The sequence below is a fragment of the Pan paniscus genome, chromosome 4, assembly GCF_029289425.2.
Source record: "Pan paniscus chromosome 4, NHGRI_mPanPan1-v2.0_pri, whole genome shotgun sequence".
NCBI classification, from domain to species: Eukaryota; Metazoa; Chordata; class Mammalia; order Primates; family Hominidae; genus Pan; species Pan paniscus.
This window is the reverse complement of record NC_073253.2, coordinates 133,574,232-133,593,833: the sequence shown is the minus strand read 5'-3', so window position 1 is coordinate 133,593,833 and position 19,602 is coordinate 133,574,232. Positions and strand designations below refer to the sequence as shown.

At 42.7% G+C, this 19,602-nt stretch overlaps 1 protein-coding gene across 6 annotated transcripts in view; it reads left to right on the top strand.

Moving 5' to 3' along the window:
• The window catches only part of CDC25C (cell division cycle 25C), a 57,757-nt gene that overhangs the window by 22,589 nt on the left and 15,566 nt on the right, over positions 1 to 19,602 (top strand). For all 6 annotated transcript variants that reach the window (XM_055112992.2, XM_055112990.2, XM_034960573.3 and 3 more), the window contains one exon: positions 1,099 to 1,254. In XM_055112992.2, coding sequence (XP_054968967.1) covers positions 1,099 to 1,254 — 156 coding nt within the window. The remainder of the gene's footprint in view (positions 1 to 1,098; positions 1,255 to 19,602) is intronic.

Here is a 19,602-nt window from a genome sequence, read left to right as displayed (position 1 = left end):
TCTTTTGTATGTATATATCATATTTTGTTTATCCATTCATCTGTTGATGGACATTTTGAGTTGTTTCCAACCTTTCGGCCATTGTGAGTAATGCCGTTATGAACATAGGTATACAAATATCTGCTTGAGTCCTTGCTTTTATTTTATTTTATGTATTTTTTTTTTCCAAGATGGAGTCTTTGCCCTGTCACCCAGGCTGGAGTGCAGTGGAGCGATCACAGCTCACTGCAACTTCCACCTCCCTGGTTCAAGCAGTTCTCCTGCCTCAGCCTCCCAAGTAGCTGGGATTACAGGCACATGCTACCATGCCTGGCTAATTTTTGTATTTTTGGTAGAGATGGGGTTTCAACATGTTGGCCAGGCTGCTCTCGAACTCCTGACCTCGTGATCTGCTGGCCTCGGCCTCCCGAAGTACTGGGATTACAGGCGTGAGCTACTGCGCCCGGCCCCTGCTTTTAATTCTTTTGGGTATATATTCAGAAATAGAATTGCTTGATTATATGATAATTCTACATTTAATTTTTTGAGGAACTGCCATGCTAGTATCCATAGAATGCCTCTGCACCCTTTTACATTCCCACCAGCAATGCACAAACACTTGTTATTTCTTATAATGGCTATCCTAATGGGTATAAAGAAGTATCTCTTGCAATTTTCATATGCATTTCCATAATGATTACTTTGTTGAGCATCTTTTGATGTGCTTATGGGCCATTTGTATATCTTCTTTGGAGAAATGTCTATTCATGTCCCTTTTGATTGTTATTGTTGTTGTTACTGAGTTGTAGGAGTTCCTTATATATTCTGATATTAATCTCTCGTCAAATATAAGACTTGCAAACGTTTTCTCCCATTTTGTGGGTTGCCTTTTCATTCCCTTAATGGTGTTCTTTGATGCACAAAAGTTTTCCATTTTGATGAAGACCAATTTATCTGTTTTTTTCTTTCGTTACCTGTGCTTTTGGTGGCATTATCCAAATCCAGTGTCATGAATTTTTTCCCTTATCTTTTCTTCTAAGAGTTTTATAGTTTTAGCTCTTACATTTAGAACTTTGATATATTTTGAATAGTTTTTAATGTTGTCAATATACTTGACAGGACAATGGAAACTTGGTGGACAGTGAAATGAAATATCTGGGCAGTCCCATTACTACTGTTCCAAAATTGGATAAAAATCCAAACCTAGGAGAAGACCAGGCAGAAGAGATTTCAGATGAATTAATGGAGTTTTCCCTGGAAGATCAAGAAGCAAAGGTAAAGTGTTCTGTGGTAGTATCTTTGCATTCTTCATATTCCTTCATTCTGTTAAAAGAAAAACTAGACAAATTAAACTTAGGAGAGTTTATTTGAGCAAAAAAATAACTAGTGAATCCAGCAACCCTCATAGCCAGAACATGTTCAGTAAAACTCCAGTTTGCCATGTGGTCAGGCAGTATTATGGACAAAAAATGGAAATGAAGTACAGAAAATAGAAGTGAGGTACAGAGACAGCCCAGTTGGTTGCAGCCTTGAGTTTGCCTTATTTGAACATGGTTTAAACAGTTGATTGCTTGTGGTTGACTGAAGCTCAGCTGCTGTGCTTTCCTGAGACTCAGCTTTTTGATACAAAAGTATACTTCTAAATTAGGCTTTCAGTTAGTTTAAGTACTAAGTTAGGTTGCAACTTGGTATATAAAGACTCAAGTACAGAGGCATCCTCAGGCCAAATTTAGTTTAATTAACAATTCATTCTTCTTTTTTTGTTTGTTTGTTTTTTTTAAGACAGATTCTCGCTCTGTCGCCTAGGCTGGAGTGCAGTGGCGCCATCTTGGCTCACTGCGACCTCCTCTTCCCAGGTTCAAGTGATTCTCCTGCCTCAGCCTCTCGAGTAGCTGGGATTACAGGTGTGCACCACCACACCCGGGTAATTTTTAGTATTTTTAGTAGAGACAGGGTTTCACCATGTTGGCCAGGCTGGTCTTAAAATCCTGGCCTCAGGTGATCTACCCGCCTCAGGCTTCCAAAGTGCTGGGATTGCAAGCGTGAGCCACCATGCCCAGCCAACAATTCATTCTTAAATAAACATTTTATGCCTAATATGTATGAGTCACTCTACTAAATGCTAGAGCTACAGAGATCAACAAGATGTGATAACCTATCTTTATTTATTTATTTATTTTTGAGATGGAGTCTTGCTGTGTCACCTAGGCTGGAGTGCAGTGGTGGTATCTCGGCTCACTGCAACCTCCGTCTCCTGGGTTTAAGTGATTCTCTTGCCTCAGCCTCCCAAAGCACGCCATCATGCCTGGCTAATTTTTTGTAATTTTAGTAAAGACGGGGTTTTGCCATGTTGGCCAGACTGGTCTCGAACTCCTGACCTCAAGTGATCTGCCCGCCTTGGCCTCCCAAAGAGCTGGGATTACAGGCATGAGCCACCACGCCTGGCCTAACCTATCTTTAGACTGTAGGGTTACCTGACTGATAGGTTATCAGGTCACTACAGAAATCTTCTTACTGCTGGTGAACAGGTTCCAGTCAATAGTTTGAGTGGATCACCATCAAAGTAATCTAGGATAAGTAATGTCTCCAGGATAATGGTAATGCATAAATGTATAGAATATACCTAACATTACTTTTCAGGTATTTTATAATACAGTCTTTTGTTTCCTTTTTTCTTTCCCATATCACTGATAGATATACCTGAAACATGTGGGTTATAGCCTATATGCTGATATGCCAAAGATAGTTTCTGAGGCATTTAGCTTTTTTTGGTTTTTGGTTTTTGGTTTTTTTTTTTTTTTTTTAGATAGACAGGGTCTTGCTCTGTAGCCCAGGCTGGGGTACGTGGCACAATTAAAGTTCACTGCAGCCTCAATCTCCCCAGGCTCCGGCAGTCCTCCCACCTCAGCCTTCGAGTAGCTGGGACTATAGGCACATGCCATCATACCTGGCTAATTTTTTGTATTTTTTGTAGCGATGTGGTTTCACAATATTGCCCAGGCTAGTCTCAAACTCCTGGACTCAAGTGATTCACACACCTTGGCCTCCCAAAGTGCTGGGATTACAGGCATGAGCTACCATGCCTAGCCTACATTTAGCATTTCTAAATCAACTTTGTTGCTTTGAAACAAGTAGGGCTATGGGTTTGTCTTTAAAATTTATTCATTTCACAAGGCCAGTATGGTATAGTGGAGTTAGAACAGTTGCATTCTAGTCCTCATGCTTTTATTTTTTTTAATTATTTAATTAATTAGATAGGGTCTTGCTCTGCTCTGTCACCCAGACTGGAGTGCAGTGTTGAACTCCTGGGCTCAAGTAATCCTCCCACCTCAGCCTCCTGAGTAGCTAGGACTATAGGTGCATACCACCATGCCCAGCTAATTTTTAAAATTTTTTGTAGAGATGGGGTCTTGGTGTGTTGCCCAAGCTGGTTTGGAACTCCTGCGCTCCAACAATCCTCTTGCCTTTGTTGCGGGATCTTTAGGGTGTTGCTTTTCTGGCCAGAAACCTTTCTGCCCAGTGGTGCCTTTGCCTGAGTTGTTGTCCTGCGTCGAGGTACGCAGACAAGTGGAGGGTTAGCAAGACGAAGAGAAGCTTTATTGAGTGTTAGAACAGCTCAGAGGAGACCCACAGGGGGCAGCTCCTCTCTGTAGGCAGTTTGTCTTATCCCGTATTCAGCTCTTAGCAGAGAGGAGGCCCTGGAGTGGGTGGCTCCTCTCTGCAGGCAGGTCCTACCTGTTGATTTCCCAGCTTTCAGCAGACAGCATAGCTCCTCTCTCCTCTCTGGTTGTCTGATCTTTTCTCCATCCTGTACCCTACTCTGGCTGAGCCTGGGACTTTTATGGACCTCAGAGGGGAGAAAGTGCTTCCTGATTGGTTCATGGACTGTGAGAAAAGGCAGCACAAATCCCCATCCAGTGGGTAGGACTAGCAGCCCGGTCCCCAGCCTTTAAGCCCTCCCTGTCCTGAAGGTGGGGACTTACAGGAACCTCCCTTCTACCCAGGAGCCTGTCTGTCTCTCTCAGCAGTCCATGGCACCAGGCTGCTCACACCAAGGTGCACCTAAAGGCCAGCACTGACCACCCTCAGTCCCTACTTGGCTTCCCCTCTTTTGCTTCTCCGTGCCCAAATTCTAGAGGGGGCCAAGGTGGCAGGGTGCTGCCCTGAGGGTGCGCACACAGATCCGCCCCCGGACTGTAACAGCACCTGGACTTGCCCCAACCCCACTCTGAGATTGGAGTGGGTGCCAAGAGCAGAGAGAAGTGGGGATGGGGGTGGTGGGGAGGCCTTCCTGGGCCGCCAAGGGTGCAGGCTGCAGAGACTATTAGGTCCTGCACCTGGGAGGGCAGCTGCAGCTGCACCCGGGAAGGCAAAGATCCTGCCTGCTCCCGGCCCCCACAAGACCACAGGGAGGCTCGAATCTGCAGCCACAACTTGGGCGGCTGCAAGCCCACCCAGGAGGGCAGGGCTTCTGCCTGCTCCATGGAACAGGAGGCCCAGGTTAACAGCTGCAGTTTGTGTAGCTCCAGCAGCACCAGGGGAGCTCCTGCCCCAACTCAGAAGGGGAAGGGCTCCCCCGCTAGCTCCATGGATCATGCAGCCCTATCCATACCTCTCTGCTGCAGCCAGTTTGATGACAGCAGCAAGCCCTCTGGAGTTGCAGCTGCCAACACCTTGGCCTCTCAAAGTGCTGGAATTACAAGTGTGAGCCACCGTATCCAGCCTCATTCTTTTATTTACTTGGTGGTATGACTGTTCACAAGACAACCACTTGACCTCAGTTTTTAATTTATAAAATGGAGAGCATGATAAAACAACTACCTCCTTAATAGGCTTGTTGTAAATAAAATATTAAAAGCAGTTTGTGTCCTCATCACATACACACAAATGGTAACTGTGTGATGAAGGATGTGTTAATGAATTTCATTGTGGTAATCCTCATGTAATATATATGTAAATCATTATATTGTACTCCTTAAGTATATACAAATTTTATCATTTATACCTCCATAAAATAGAAAAAAAAATTTAAAGAGCAGTTTGTAATACAGTAGTCCTCCATTATCCACAGAGAATACATTCTGAGACCCCCCCAGTGGATGCCTAAAATTGCAGACAGTACTGAACCCTATATATACCATGCTTTTCCCTATGCATATGTACCTGTGATGGAGTTTTTTACTTAGGCATAGTAAGAGATTAACAATAATAACTAATAATAAAATAGAACAATTACAACAACATACTATAATAAAAATTATAGGAGGCTGGGCGTGGTGGCTTATGCCTGTAATCCCAGCACACTGGGAGGCCGAAGCGGGTGGTCAGGAGTTTGAGAGCTGCCTGGCCAACATGGTGAAACTCCATCTCTACTAAAAATACAAAAATTAGCTGGGCGTGGTGGTGAGCATCTGTAACCCCAGCTACTGGGCTGGCTGAGGCAGTAGAATCGCTTGAACTTAAACCCAGGTGGCAGAGGCTGCAGTGAGCCGAGATCGCACCGCTGTACTCCAGCCTGGGCAACAGAGTGAGACTCTAACTCAAAAAAAAAAAAAAAAAAAAGTGCTGGCTGGGCATGGTGAGTCAGGCCTGTAATCCCAGCACTTTAGGAGGTTGAGATGGGCAGATCACCTGAAGCCAGGAGTTTGAGGCCAGCTTGGCCAACATGGTGAAACCCCGTCTCTATTAAAAATACCAAAAAAAAAAAAAAAAAAAATTAGCCAGGTGTGGTGGCGGGCACCTGTAATCCCAGCTACCCAGGAGGCTGAGGCAAGAGAATCGCTTGAATCTAGGAGGCAGAGGTTGCAGTGAGCCAAGATCGCTCCATTGCACTCCAGCCTGGGCAACAAGAGTGAAACTCTGTCTCAAAAAAAAAAAAAAAAAAAAAGTGCTATAGGCTGGGAGCGGTGACTCACACCTGTAATCCCAGAACTTTGGGAGGTCAAGGTGGGTGGATCACCTGAGGTCAGGATTTCTAGACCAGCCTGGCCAACAGTATGAAACCTTGGCTCTACTAAAAATACAAAAATTAGCTGGGTGTGGTGGCAGGTGCCTGTAACGCCAGCTACTTGGGAGGCTTAGGCAGGAGAATCACTTGAACCCAGGAGGTGGAGGTTGCATTGAGCCAAGATCACACCATTGTTGCCTGGGCAACAGAATGAGACTCCATCTCAAAAAAAAAAAAAAAAAAAAAGGTGCTATGAATGACAGGACGATTTGAATAAAGGACAGCACTTTGAGAGGCCAAGGCAGGTGGATCACCTGAGGTCAGGAGTTTGAGACCAGCCTGACCAACATGTTGAAGCCTCGTCTCTATTAAAAATACAAAAATTTAGCTGGGCATGGTGTTGGGCACCTGTAATCCCAGCTACTCAGGAGGCTGACACAGGAGAATCGCCTGAACCCAGGAGGCAGAGGTTGCAGTAAGCTGAGATTGTGCCGCTGCACTCCAGCCTGGGTGCGACAGAGCAAGACTCCATCTCAAGAAAAAAAAAGAAAGAAAGAAAGAAAGAAAAAGGGACATAGGTGTTTGGGAGGATATTATTTTTGACTTTACCCTGAGTAACTGGAGAAATGGTGACAACAGTATAATGAATTTGAAAAGAAGGGTGGATTCAGCGGGAATAGATGTGTTCTGTTTTGGACATTGAGTTATAGATGCTAAGGAGGAAATTTAGATGGAAATACTAAATGAGGAGTTGAAGCTATCAGGATGAGAAATGTACATTTCTGGGGCAGCTGTATAGAGGAGAAAATGGAAGCTAATGACTCTAAGTTTAAAGTGAAGAGAAAGGCTGGGAAGAAAGAGCAATAGCCACTGTGGGACTGATAATGAAGTAGACACATATAGGAATAATATTAGCCAGGAATCAGAAAGGAGAGATCTAGGACACAAATACAGGGGGCACATTTATATATTAATTCTTTTTATACATTTTTTGTTATGGTAAAACAAAATTTACAATTTTAATCATTTTTAAGCATACAGTTTAGTGGTATTAAGTGCCTTCATTTTATTGTGAGTGTACTTACCCATCTCTAGGATTTTTTTATTACCCCAAGCAGAAATTCTCTCTTTTTTTTTTTTTTTTTTGTGAGATGTAGTCTTGCTTTGTCACCCAAGCTGGAGTGCAGTGGCGCAATTTTGTCTCACTGCACCTCCACCTCCTGGGTTCAAGTGATTCTCCTGCCTCAGCCTCCCGCGTAGCTGGGATTCCAGGCATGCCCCACCATGGCCGGCTAATTTTTTTTGTATTTTTAGTAGAGACAAGGTTTCACCATGTTGGCCAGGCTGGTCTTGAATATCTGACCTGAGGTGATCTGCCCTCCTCAGCCTCCCAAAGTGCTGAGATTACAGGTGAGCCACTGCGCCTGGCCCCCAGGCAGAAATGCTGTACCCCATAAACAATAACTGCCCATCTTCTCCCCCTTCCCCAGCCCCTAGTAACCACTATTCTATTTTCTGCCCTCTATGAGTTTGCTCTAGGTACCTCATATAAATGGAATCTTACAATATTCGTCCTTTTGTCTCTGGCATATATCTCATAGTGTAATGTTTTCATTGGTAATCAGTGTTGTAGCATGTATCAGAATTTCATTCTCTTTAAAAAAATCAGTTTTATGTTAAATTGTAAAATGCACATAACCTTTATCATCATAACCATTTTCAAGTGTATAGTTCAGTAGTATTACATACATTCCCATTGTTGTGTAACCAATCTCCAGAACTCTTTTAATCTTGGAAAACTGACACTCTGTGCCCATAAAACAACTTCCCATTTTCCCCTTCTCCCAGCCTCTGGCAACCACCATTCTACTTTCTATAAATTTGATTATTCTAGATATCTCTGATAAGTGGAATGATACCAGGTTTTTTTGTTTTGTAACTGGCTTATTTCAACTAGCATAATGTCCTCAAGCTTTATCTATGTTGTAGCATGTATCATAATTTCATTCCTTTTTATGGCAGAATAATATTCCATTGTATGTATATATCACATTTTGTGACATTTGGGTTTCCATCTTTTGGCAATTGTGAATATTGTTGCTATAAAAATTGGTTTACAAATATCTGTTTGTGTCCTTGCTTTCAGTTCTTTTACTTTTTTGGAGACAGGTCTCACTCAGTTGCCCAGGCTGCAGTGCAGTGATGTGATCATGGCTCACTGCAGCCTTGAACTCTTTGGCTCCAGCAGTCCTCCCATCTCAGCCTCCCAAGTAACTGGGATTACAGGTGTGAGCCACCACACCTGGCCCTGCTTTCAGTTCTTTAGGGTATATACCCAGAAGTAAAATTGCTGGGTCATATGGTTATTCTGTGTTTAATTTTTTAAGGAACTCTCATACTGTTTTCACAGCAACTGTTCATTTTACATTCCCACCAGCAATGCACAAGGGTCTCAGTTTCTCCATATCATAGCCAACACTTGTTATTTCCTGATTTTGATACTATCCATCTGATGACTATGAAATGGTATCTCATCGTAATTTTAATTTGCATTTCCCTAATGATTAGGGATGTTGAGCACCTTTTCATATGCTTCCTGGCCATTTGTATATCTTCTTTGGAGAAGTGTCTATTCAAGTCCTTTGCCCATTTTTTAATTGAGTTGTTTCTTTTGTTGTTGTTGAGTTGTAGTTCTTTATATATTCTGGATATCAATCCCTTATCAGATAAATAATTTGCAAATATTTTTTCCTATTCCGTTGGTTGCCTATTCACTCTGTTGATTGTGCCCTTTGTTGCAAAAAAGTTTTTAATTTTGATGAAGTCTAATTTATCCACTTTTTTGTTGCTTGTGCTTTTGGTGTCATATCTGAGAAATCATTGCCAGATTCAATGTCATGCGCCTCCCCCAACCCCCTCCCCTTTTTAAAAGAAAATAGTAGGGACAGGGTCTCACCCAGGCTGGAGTATAGTGATGCGATCACATAGCTCACTGTAACTTCAAACTCCTGCCCTCAAGGGATCCTCCCACCTCAGTGTCCATAGTAGCTAGTACTACAGGCATGCACCACCACACCTGGCTAATTTATTTTTTGTAGAGATAGAGATGAGGTCTTGCTGTGTTACTCTTCTGGTCTCAAAATTCTGGCCTCAAGCGATCCTCTTGCTTCAGCCTCCCAAGGTGCTGCGATTACAGGTGTGAGCCATTGGGCTCAGCTCCCTATGTTTTCTTTAAAGAGTTTTATAGTTATAGCTCTTAAGTTTAGGTCTTTGATTCATTTCGAGTTAATGTGTGTATATGGTATAAGAGAAGGCTTTAACTTTGCTCTTTGGGACAAAGAACAAAGCAGTGTTGGCTACGATATGGAGAAATTGGGACCGTTGTGCATTGCTGGTGGGAATGTAAAATCCAGTTGTCCCACCACTAATTGTTGAAAAAACTCTCCTTTCTTCATTGAATGGTCTTGGCACCCTTTTCAAAAATCATTTAACTATATATGCAAGAGTTTATTTCTTGGCTGTGTTCCATTCCATTGGTCTATATGTCTGTCTTTATGCCAGTGCCACACTGTTTACTGCAGCTTTGTAGTAAGTCATTTTATAAATTTTTAATTTCACAAATCATCCTTGAATATATTCTCCTTTATGGAAAAGTTAAAACATAACAGCTAAGGATAACTAACCCTACCTGACCACCATTCGAAGTCCCTATTGAAGGAAAGGGCTCAGTGGGAAAAGTTAAGAGCATGTGAGTCAGTGGAGCGCAGTGGTCTGAGAAGTAGCCTCTGGAGCCAGACTGCCTGGATTCATAGCTTGACTCTGCCACTTTTAGATATATGACTGTAGGTGAGTCATATGATCTCCTTGTGTTCAATTTCTTGGGTTGTTGTCAGGATCGAATGAGTTAATTACACATAAAACATGTAGAGCAATACTTATCAATTAATAGTACTTAACTATTATTGTGTAGTGTAAGTGCTTAATTATTGTAGTATACGACTAAACTATGTGGAGTTATGAAGAAGGCTGATAGGTGAGGGGATGCTCAATGGCCTTGATGTCCTCCGCAAAGTAAACATTGAAGTAATCTGATGATTCAGAGGAGAGTGCGAGGCGAGAGTCTTAAAAGTGTGTGAAGAAGGTTATAATTGACTTTTGGAGACTGTGGAATTACTAAAGGCTAGTAAGATGATATTTGTAAGGTCCTATGAGGGCATTATCAGGTAGACATGCATGGCACTTGTTCGAAGTGTCTTCCTACAAGAATGTTCTGGCCTGGAAGCGAGATTGGAGACTTTGGAACTCCAGGGATGATAGTAAGGGTTGAAGATTGCCAATGGTGGATGAACAAGGAGTTGAGGAAGAATAGGTATGGTGAAGGCAGCAGAAAAGTCGACGATGATTTAAAGCCTGGCTAAAAAGCCAGATATCATTAGGTGGACTCAGTAAAGTAAGAGCAGTAATGTGATTGAAAGTTGCTGAGAAGGTAGAAAGTGGCTGGTTTAGAAAGTTTTGAGAGCTAGGCTGGGAGCAGTGGCTCATGCCTGTAATCCTAACACTTTGGGAGGCCGAGACAGGTGGATCACTGGAGGTCAGGAGTTCGAGACCAGCCTGGCCAACATGGTGAAACCTCATCTCTACTAAAAATACAAAAATTAGCCGGGTTTGGTGGCAGGTGCCTGTAATCCCAGCTACTTGGGAGGCTGAGGCAGGGGAATCGCTTGAACCTGAGAGGTGGAGGTTGCAGATCACACCACTGCACTCCAGCCTGGGTGACAGAGCGAGACTCCATCTCAAAAAAAAAAAAAAATTTGAGAGCCAGGGGAGGTTTTAGTTAGTTTGAGGGCATGCCATGTTTGAGCTCTTGATAGTATAATAATAGATGATGATTGCAGTTGTTTTTATTTTTATTTTTTTATTTTGTTTTCTTAAATTCCCCTCACCTCCCCCCATCGCCCTTTTATTTTGAGACGGAGTTTTGCTCTTGTTGCCCAGGCTGGAGTGTGATGGTGTGATCTCGGCTCACTGCAACTTCCGCCTCCAGGGTTCAAGAGATTCTCCTGCCTCAACCTCCCAGGTGGGTAGGATTACAGGTGCCCACCACCACCCCCAGCTAATTTTTTGTATTTTTAGTAGAGATAGGGTTTCACCATGTTGGCCAGGCTGGTCTTGAACTCCTGACCTCAGGTGATCCACCTGCTTTGGCCTCCCAAAGTGCTGGGATTACAGGCATGAGCCACTGTGCCCAGCCAAATTTCCTATTTTAAGAATGAAGTATTTTTATGTTTGTTTTTTTTTTTTTTTTTTTTTTTTTTAATACCAGTTTGTTGAGAGCCTGATGTGGAGTTCTAGAGAAGCTTAGTGGAAGTATTGTGAAGTCATGCTCTCCAAAGTGTTGTCAGTGGACATTGTAAGAATGTGGAAAATACAATGGGTTTTAGTATTGAAGATAGTACAGAGACTAGAATGGAAAGGAAAAATGAGAGCCACGCAATAACAAGAGCTCCCATTTATTGACTACTTAGAGTATAGTAGGCACCATGTGCTAAGCAGTATACATCCATAATCACATTTCATTCTCATATCAACCCTGAAATATGACTGTTGTCTCCCTTTGAGGGGAGCCCATTGGGTCATGAGGTAAGGTGTGATAGCCATGGTTACATAGTTAGAAGCAGCAGAGCCGGGGTTTAAACTAAGATCTACCTGACCCCAGAGCCTGTTTTTAGCAATTTTCCCAGGTAATTCTGATATACACTAAATTTTGAGAGTTATGTTCTATAACATAGTATTAAATCCTATTTTATTTTTAATTTCATTGGTTTGTGGGAAAACAAAACCAAGATACAATCTGAAGAAGGCAGGATGGGTGTTGGGAGAATTGACAGTGACCTTCCTAAAACATAAAACAGTTTTGAGGACTTGCTGATAATGGGCAGTAGATCTATAGAAAAACAGTGAGTTAGGAATAGTTGGCATGGGGAAAAGGTTTCTAGGGCTTCCGAAAAAAAGAGCAATGTAAAATGAAGATTTAGGATCACTTTTACAAATATGTTAGTCTTCACATTTGCAGAATGTTGTAATTAATATAGTTAAGTCTCAGCTGGTATTAACTTAGCAAATTGAATTTAATGTTAATTTAAAAAATCCTTTTATTTTCTATTTCATTGTTGAAAACTTGTCTAAGTTATGTTGATCTGCTTTTATGAAATTAAGTACAGTACAGTGAACATAATTGAATCTTTCTCTGGTGATTGAAGATCTTTCATAGTCTCAGAAATATCATTCTGAATTGCATAATATAGACAATATAGAAGCATGGACTTAAAATAGATTGACCCCAGGAAATATTCTGGAACAGGTTTTCCCAACCCCTGGGCCATGGATCAACACAGGTCCATGGCCTGTTAGGAACCGGGCCGCACAGTAGGAAGTAAGGGGTGGGCCAGGCCAGCGAGCATTAACACCTAAGCTCTGCCTCCTGTCAGATCAGTGGCAGCATTAGATTCTCATAGGAGGCAAACTCTTTTGTGAACTGCGCATGCAAGGGATCTAGGTTGCCGGTTCCTTGTGAGAATCTGAGAATCTAACTAATGCCTGATGATCTGAGGTGAAACAGTTTCATCCTGAAACCATATCTCCACCCAGATCCATGGAAAAAAATGTCTTCCACAAAACTGGTCCCCAGTATCAAAAAGGCTGGGGACCACTGCTCTGAAAGTTTTGTTTAGGTGGAAGAGTGGCATAGGGCTATGAGTATTTATTTGATTTTTTTTTTTTAAGAGACAGGGTCTTCTATATTGTCCAGGCTGATCTCAAACTCTTGAGCTCAAGTGTTCCCCCTGTCTTGGCCTCCCAAAGTGCATTTTGATGGTCTTTGAAAAATATTTGGACAATAGAGCCTTGGCAGAAAATTTAAATAATTAAATAAAAAATGTTTTAAAATTGTCCTTTTATGGGCTCATTTTCTTAGATTGTAACTCTTATGCAGTCATTTTCTCTTTCTTTTTTTCCTTCTTTCTCTTTTTTTTTTTTTTTTTTTTTTGTGACAGTCTCAGTCTGTCTTCCAGGCTGGAGTGTAGTGGCGTGATCAGGGCTCACTGCAGGTCACAACCTCCTGGGCTCAGGCGATTCTTCCATCTCAGCCTCCCGAGTAGCTGGGACTACAGGCACATGCTACCATGCCAAGCTAATTTTTGTAGAGACAATTTCACCATGTTGCCCGGGCTGGTCTTAACTCCTGGGCTCAAGTGATCTGCCTGCCTCACCCTCCCAAAGTGCTAGGGTTACAGGTGTGAGCTACCATGCATGGCCATAAAGTCATTTTTGATTGATGGTCCACCCTATAAGAATATGCATAGCAGTAGGTTTTAGGTTACAAAAGGGATAGGGGGCTGGGCACGGTGGCTCATGCCTGTAATCCCAGCACTTTGGGAGGCCGAGGCAGGCAGATCCCTTGAGGTCAGGAGTTCGAGACCAGCCTGGCCAACATGGCAAAACCCCGTCTCTACTAAAAATACAAAAATTAGCCAGGCATGGTGGCATGCACCTGTAATCCCAGCTATTAAAGAGCCCGAGGAAGGAAAATCACTTGAACCTGGGAGGCAGAGATTGCAGTGAGCTGAGATCGTGCCGCTGCACTCCAGCATGGGCAACAGAGCGAGACTCTGTCTCAAAAAGGAAAAAAAAAAGAAAAGGAATAGGGATTTTTTTTTGTTACTGTTTTACCTCTTTGATGTTAAATGGAAAAAAAAAAAAAATAGGCCAGGCACATTGGCTCACGCCTGTAATCCCAGCGCTTTGGGAGGCTGAGGTGGGCAGATCACCTGAGGTCAGGAATTTGAGACCAGCCTGGCCAACGTGATGAAACCCCGTCTTTACTAAAAATACACAAATTAGCTGGGCATGGTGGTATGCGCCTGTAATCTCAGCTACTTGGGAGGCTGAGGCAGGAGAATTGCTTGAACCCGGGAGGTGGAGGTTGCAGGGAGCCGAGATTGCGCCACTGCACTCCTGCCTGGGTGACAGAGTGAGACCCTGTCTCAAAATATAATAACAATAATAATAATAAACGGAAATAAATAGATACTTGTATAAAGCAGTGACCTCCTTGGAGATTGTCGTAACCTTAGTGATTTTTCATTCATTTCTTTATTTAAAAAATATTTATTGAGTACCTGTTACATGTTGGGAAGTATGATAGGCACTGGTAATACGATGGTGAACAAAACAGACTAGAATTTATATTCTTGTCAGGGATGCATCAAAACAACAAAAATTTTTTTCAAGTTAATAGATATTCTAGTTAGAGTTCTTGGTTGCAAATAATAGAAACTGATTCTAGTTTCCTCAAGCAGAAAAGGGATTTTTCTGGAGGGTACTGAGGAACTCAGAATTACAAGGAAGGCTGGAAAACAAAGTAAGGCCCAGCCAAAATACTATTCCAGGAACATTGTGCTCAGGATGCCACCACTTGCTGGCTAGACACTCAATGCCACCGTTACTGGCACCCTGCCATGGAACATGATCAGGCTTGCTGCTAGATAGACTGTGCTGCTCATGGATATTTGCTACCACCTAGTATATTCTCTACTGTGATGCAGCCACCATAAAAAGTCTGGACCAACCCTTTGCTTTTTGAGCTTCTTTAAGGTTGAAAATCCCAGGCAGGAATATCTAGTTGGTCACAAGGGCATGGAAAAGGGAATATCTGTCCCCCATTGGCCACCTCATCAGGAGGCAGGACTGCCTCTCTAACTTGAGATTTTACTGAAACAGTATGTTAGGCAGCCAAATTAATTTAGATTTTGGGCTGGGTGTGGTGGCTCACACTTGTAATCCCAACATTTTGGGAGTCTGAGGCAGAAGGATAGTTTGAGTCGACAAGTTTGAGACCAGCCTAGGCAACACAGTAAGCCCCCATCGCTACAAAAAAATAAAAATTAGTCAGGCATGGTGGTGTTCCCCTGTAGTCCTAGCTACTCCAGAGGCTGAGGTGGGAGGACTGTTTGAGTCCAGCAGTTCAAGGCTACAGTGAGCCATGATCGTGCCTGGGCAATCCAGCCTGGGTGACAGAGCAAGACCCCATTTCTAATAATAATAATAATAATTTAGTAATTGCAAATAGTCCAAGTGTAATGATGGAAACAAAATGAGGTGTGAAATAGAGGCTAACAAAAGGAAATCTTTAAATGGAGAATAATAAGGGAAGATCTCCACAAGTGGGAGATATTTGGTTAAGAATCGGGTGATGAACTCTCTGTTTGCCTGGGACTGGAATGTTCTAGGATATGGGGCTTCCACTGCTAAAGCTGGGAAAGTCCCGGACAAGCTGGTATTAAGTTAGGGCCACTCTAATTGTGAAGGAATCATATATGACAAGAGTAGAGGCAGGAGCATTTCATGAAGAAGGAATGTTGCAGGTACAGAGGCCCCAGGTGGAAAAGGTCTTCACATGTTGGAGGGACTGAGAAGTCAGTGAATGAGAGGAGTGTTATGTGAGCTGGGAAAGAATAAGTAGTCAGGAGGTAGATCACGCAAGGTCTTTAGGCTATGGTGAGTGTTTGGATGCTATTCTAAGTACAATGAGTTGCTACTGAAGGGAGGGCTTTAGGCAGGGGAATAATATGGTCTGATTTGTTTTGTGAAGACCACTCTTGTTGATGGATGGGGAACAGATTAGAAAGGATTAAGAGTTGGAAGTCAACAGGTGGTTTGGCTTACACCTGTAATCCTGTCAATTTGAGAGGCTGAGGCAGGAGAGTTGCTTGAGCTCAGTAGTTTGAGACCAGTCTAGGCAACATAGCGAAACCTCATCACTACTAAAAATAAAAAAATGTTAGTTGCATGTGGTGGCGCATGCCTGTAGTCCCAGCCACTTGGGAGGCAGAGACAGTAGGATTGCTTGAGCCCAGGAGGTCAAGGCTGCAGTGAGCCATGATCATGCCACTGCATTCCAGCCTGGGCAACAAAGGGAGACCCTGCCTCAAAAAGGAAAAAAAAAAAAAAAAGAGTTGGAAGCAGGTAAGAGTAGGAGCCATTGTGTTAGTCCTAGCTACAGTTGGTGGTAGCCTGAACTAAGGTGTTGACTATGGAGACAGAGAAATGGATGCATTCAAAATATATTTTGTCTGCCTGCCTCAGCAACATGTCTCTACAAAAAAAAAAAAAAAAAAAAAAGCCAGGCATGGTGTGTATGCCTGTAGTCCCAGCTACTCAGGAGGCTGAGGTGGGAGGGTGGCTTGAGCCCAGGGGTTTGAGGCTGCAGTGAACCACGATCACACCACTGCTCTCCAGCCTGGGCAACAGAGCAAGACCCTGTCTCAAAAAAATTAAAAAAGTAAAAAGATACATAGATATATATATTTTGGATAGAGAATCAACAGGACTTGAAGGGTTGGGTGCAGGCTGTGAAGGAAGGATGAGACCAAGGATGACTTTAGTCATATGCAGTTTGAAGTGTTTTGTTGTGAAGAGAAAACAGATGCTATCAGAAGAAAACTGCCTTCTTTTCTCACCAGATACAGCAATCAATCTCCTTTTATACCCATATAATCTGCAGTCGCTCTTGCCACAGAGCACGAAGTGTCCCTGCTCCTATCTAAAGCCCTTCCTTCACACTGTGTCCTATTCATTCATTCATTCATTCATTCATTCACTAATGCCAGAGATACAGTAGTATCTGAGCTTACATTCTAGTTATGAGGAAACAGACAGACAAATACATTTGTAATATGGCAGATGGTAAAAATACTATGGTGAAAAAGCAAAGGGAGATTATAGGGAGTCCCTGGATTGGAGTAGGGCAGGGTGACAGTTGTTATTTTTGATAGGTTGCATAGGTCAGAGGAGACATATTTGAGAGTGACGTTTGAGCAGACATCTGAAAGGGCGAGGAAGCCAACAAGCAGATGTCAGGAGGAATGAGTCATTCCCAGCAGAAGGCAAAGCAAGTGCAATGCCCCTGAGGTGAGTATGCTTGGCGTGTTTATGGGACAGCAAGAAGGCCAGTGTGGCTGAAGCGGAGGGAGCAAGTGGAGAAGGGTAGAAAATGAGGGCAGAGAGGAGTTAGCAGAAGGACAGATTGTGTAGGGCCTTGTAGGCATTTGTAAAGACTGCAAAAACCGAGTCAGACGGAAGCATCTCCTCATGTGTACTACTGCAGTATTTCCCCACTCCTATATTACCAATTTTCCCTTCTACTAGAATAAGAGTTCTCAAATTTTTTGGTCTTAGGACTCCTTTGTAATCTTAAAAATTACTTACAACCCCTTGCCTTACACCTGAGCTTAGAGAAAAGCATTCAGCTTTTTATACATTGAGTATGATGTTAGCTATACATTTCTTGAGAAGCCCATCATCAGGTTGAGGAAGTTCCCTTCTATTCCTAGTTTGCCAGGAGATTTTAGCAGGAACAGGTTTTTTGTTTTTGTTTTTGTTTTTAAAGAGACATGGTCTCACTCTCTTGCCCGGGCTGGAGTGCAGTGGCACAATCACAGCTCACTGCATCCTCAAACTCCTGGGCTCAAGAGATCCTCTTGCCTATGCCTCCCCAAGTAGCTGGGACTACAGGCAAACACCATCACCCCTGGCTAATTCTTTTTTTTTTTTTTTTTTCCCTATAGAGATGGGGATCTCACCATTTTGTCCAGGCTGGTCTTGAACTCCTGGGCTCAGGCAACCCCTCTGCCTCAGCCTCCCAAAGTGCTGGGATTACAGGCATAAGTTACCCTACCCAGCCCTTTTCTCTGTATCTATTGAGATAATCAAGTGAGTTTTTTTTTTTAATCTGTTAATATGATGAATTACTTTTTTTTTTTTTGAGATGGAGTTTCGCTCTTGTTGCTCAGGCTGGAGTGCAATGGTGCAATCTCAGCTCACCACAACCTCCGCCTCCTGGGTTCAAGCGATTCTCCTGCCTCAGCCTCCCGAGTAGCTGGGATTACAGGCATGTGCCACCACGCCTTGCTAATTTTGTATTTTTAGTAGAGACGGGGTTTCTCTATGTTGGTTAGTCTGGTCTCAAACTCCCGACCTTAGGTGATCCACCTGCCTTGGCCTCCCAAAGTGCTGGGATTACAGGTATGAGCCACTGTGCCTGGCCTACGTTTTTGAATGTTAAACAACCTTGCAATCCTGTGATAACCTCACTTGGTTGTGACATATGATCCTTCTTATATGTTGTTGGATTTCATTGCTAACATTTTGTTGATAATTTTTACATCGGCCGAGCACGGTGGCTCATGCCTGTAATCCCAGCACTTTGGGAGGCTGAGGCAGGTGAATCACTCGAGGTCAGGAGATCGAGACCAGCCTGGCCAACATGGTGGAACCCCCGTCTCTACAAAAAAATACAAAAACTAGCCGGGCATGGTGGCACACACCTGTAGTACCAGCTACTCGAGAGGCTGAGGCAGGAGAATCGCTTGAATCAGGGAGGCAGAGGTTGCAGTGAGCTGAGATCGTGCCACTGCAGTCCATCCTGGGAGACAGAGCGAGACTCTGTCTCAATAAAAAGGCCGGGCACAGTGACTCACACCTGTAATTCCCAGCACTTTGGGAAGCCAAGGCAGGTGGATCACCTGAGGTCAGGAGCTCGAGGCCAGCTTGGCCAACATGGTGAGACCCCACCTGTACTAAAAATACAAAAATTAGCCAGGTGCGGTGGCACACACCTGTAATTCCAGCTACTTGGGATACTGAGGCAGGAGAAACGCTTGAACCCAGGAGGCAGAGGTTGCAGTGAGCTGAGATAGCACCACTGCACTCCAGCCTGGGTGACAGAGCGAGACTCCATCTGGAAAAAAAAAAAAAATTTTTTTTTTTTTTTGTGTACCTCTATGTTCATGAGAGATATTGATCTTCAGTGTTTTAGCTTTTCATGTTAATGTTTTGGTATTGGTATCAGTGTAATGCTAGCATCATGAAATGATTTGCAAATAAATTCCCTCTTTTTTTCAATTTTCTGGAAGAGTTTATATAGAATTGGTTTTATTTCTCTTTTAGATGTTTGGCACGATTCACCGGTGAAGCCACCTGGGCCTAGAGATTTCTTTGTGGGAATGTTTTTAACAAATTCAACTTACTTTACAGATAGGAACTACTCAGTTTAACTGTTTCTTTTTGAGTGAGTTTGGTAGTTTGTGTCTTTGAAGGAATTTGTCCACTTTAATTAGGTTGTCAAATATAGTGGCATAAAGTTGTTAAAAATACTTCCTTATTAGCGTTTTAGTGTCTGTAGAATCCATAGTGATGTCTCTCATTCCTGATATTGGTTATATGTGTCCTCTGTCTTATTCCTGATAAGTCTGGGTAGAGATTTATCAATATTGATCTTTTTAAAAAATCATCTTTTGGTTTTATTGACTTTCTCCATTGTTTTTCTGTTTTCTATTCCATTGATTTTGCACTCTAATCTTTGGATACTTTGAGTTCAATTTGATCTTCATGTTTAGTTAAGGTTGAATCTAAGGTCATTGATTTGAGACCTTTTTAAATAAGGGTATTTAGTACTTTAGCTGCATCTCACAAATTTTGATATGTTGCATTTTCAGTTTTATTCAGTTCAAAATACTTTCCAATTTCCTTTTTTGGTTTCTTTTTTGATGTAGGGGTTACTTAGAAGCTTGTTATTTAGTTATTTGCAAATATTTGAGGACTTTTTGAGGACCTCATAT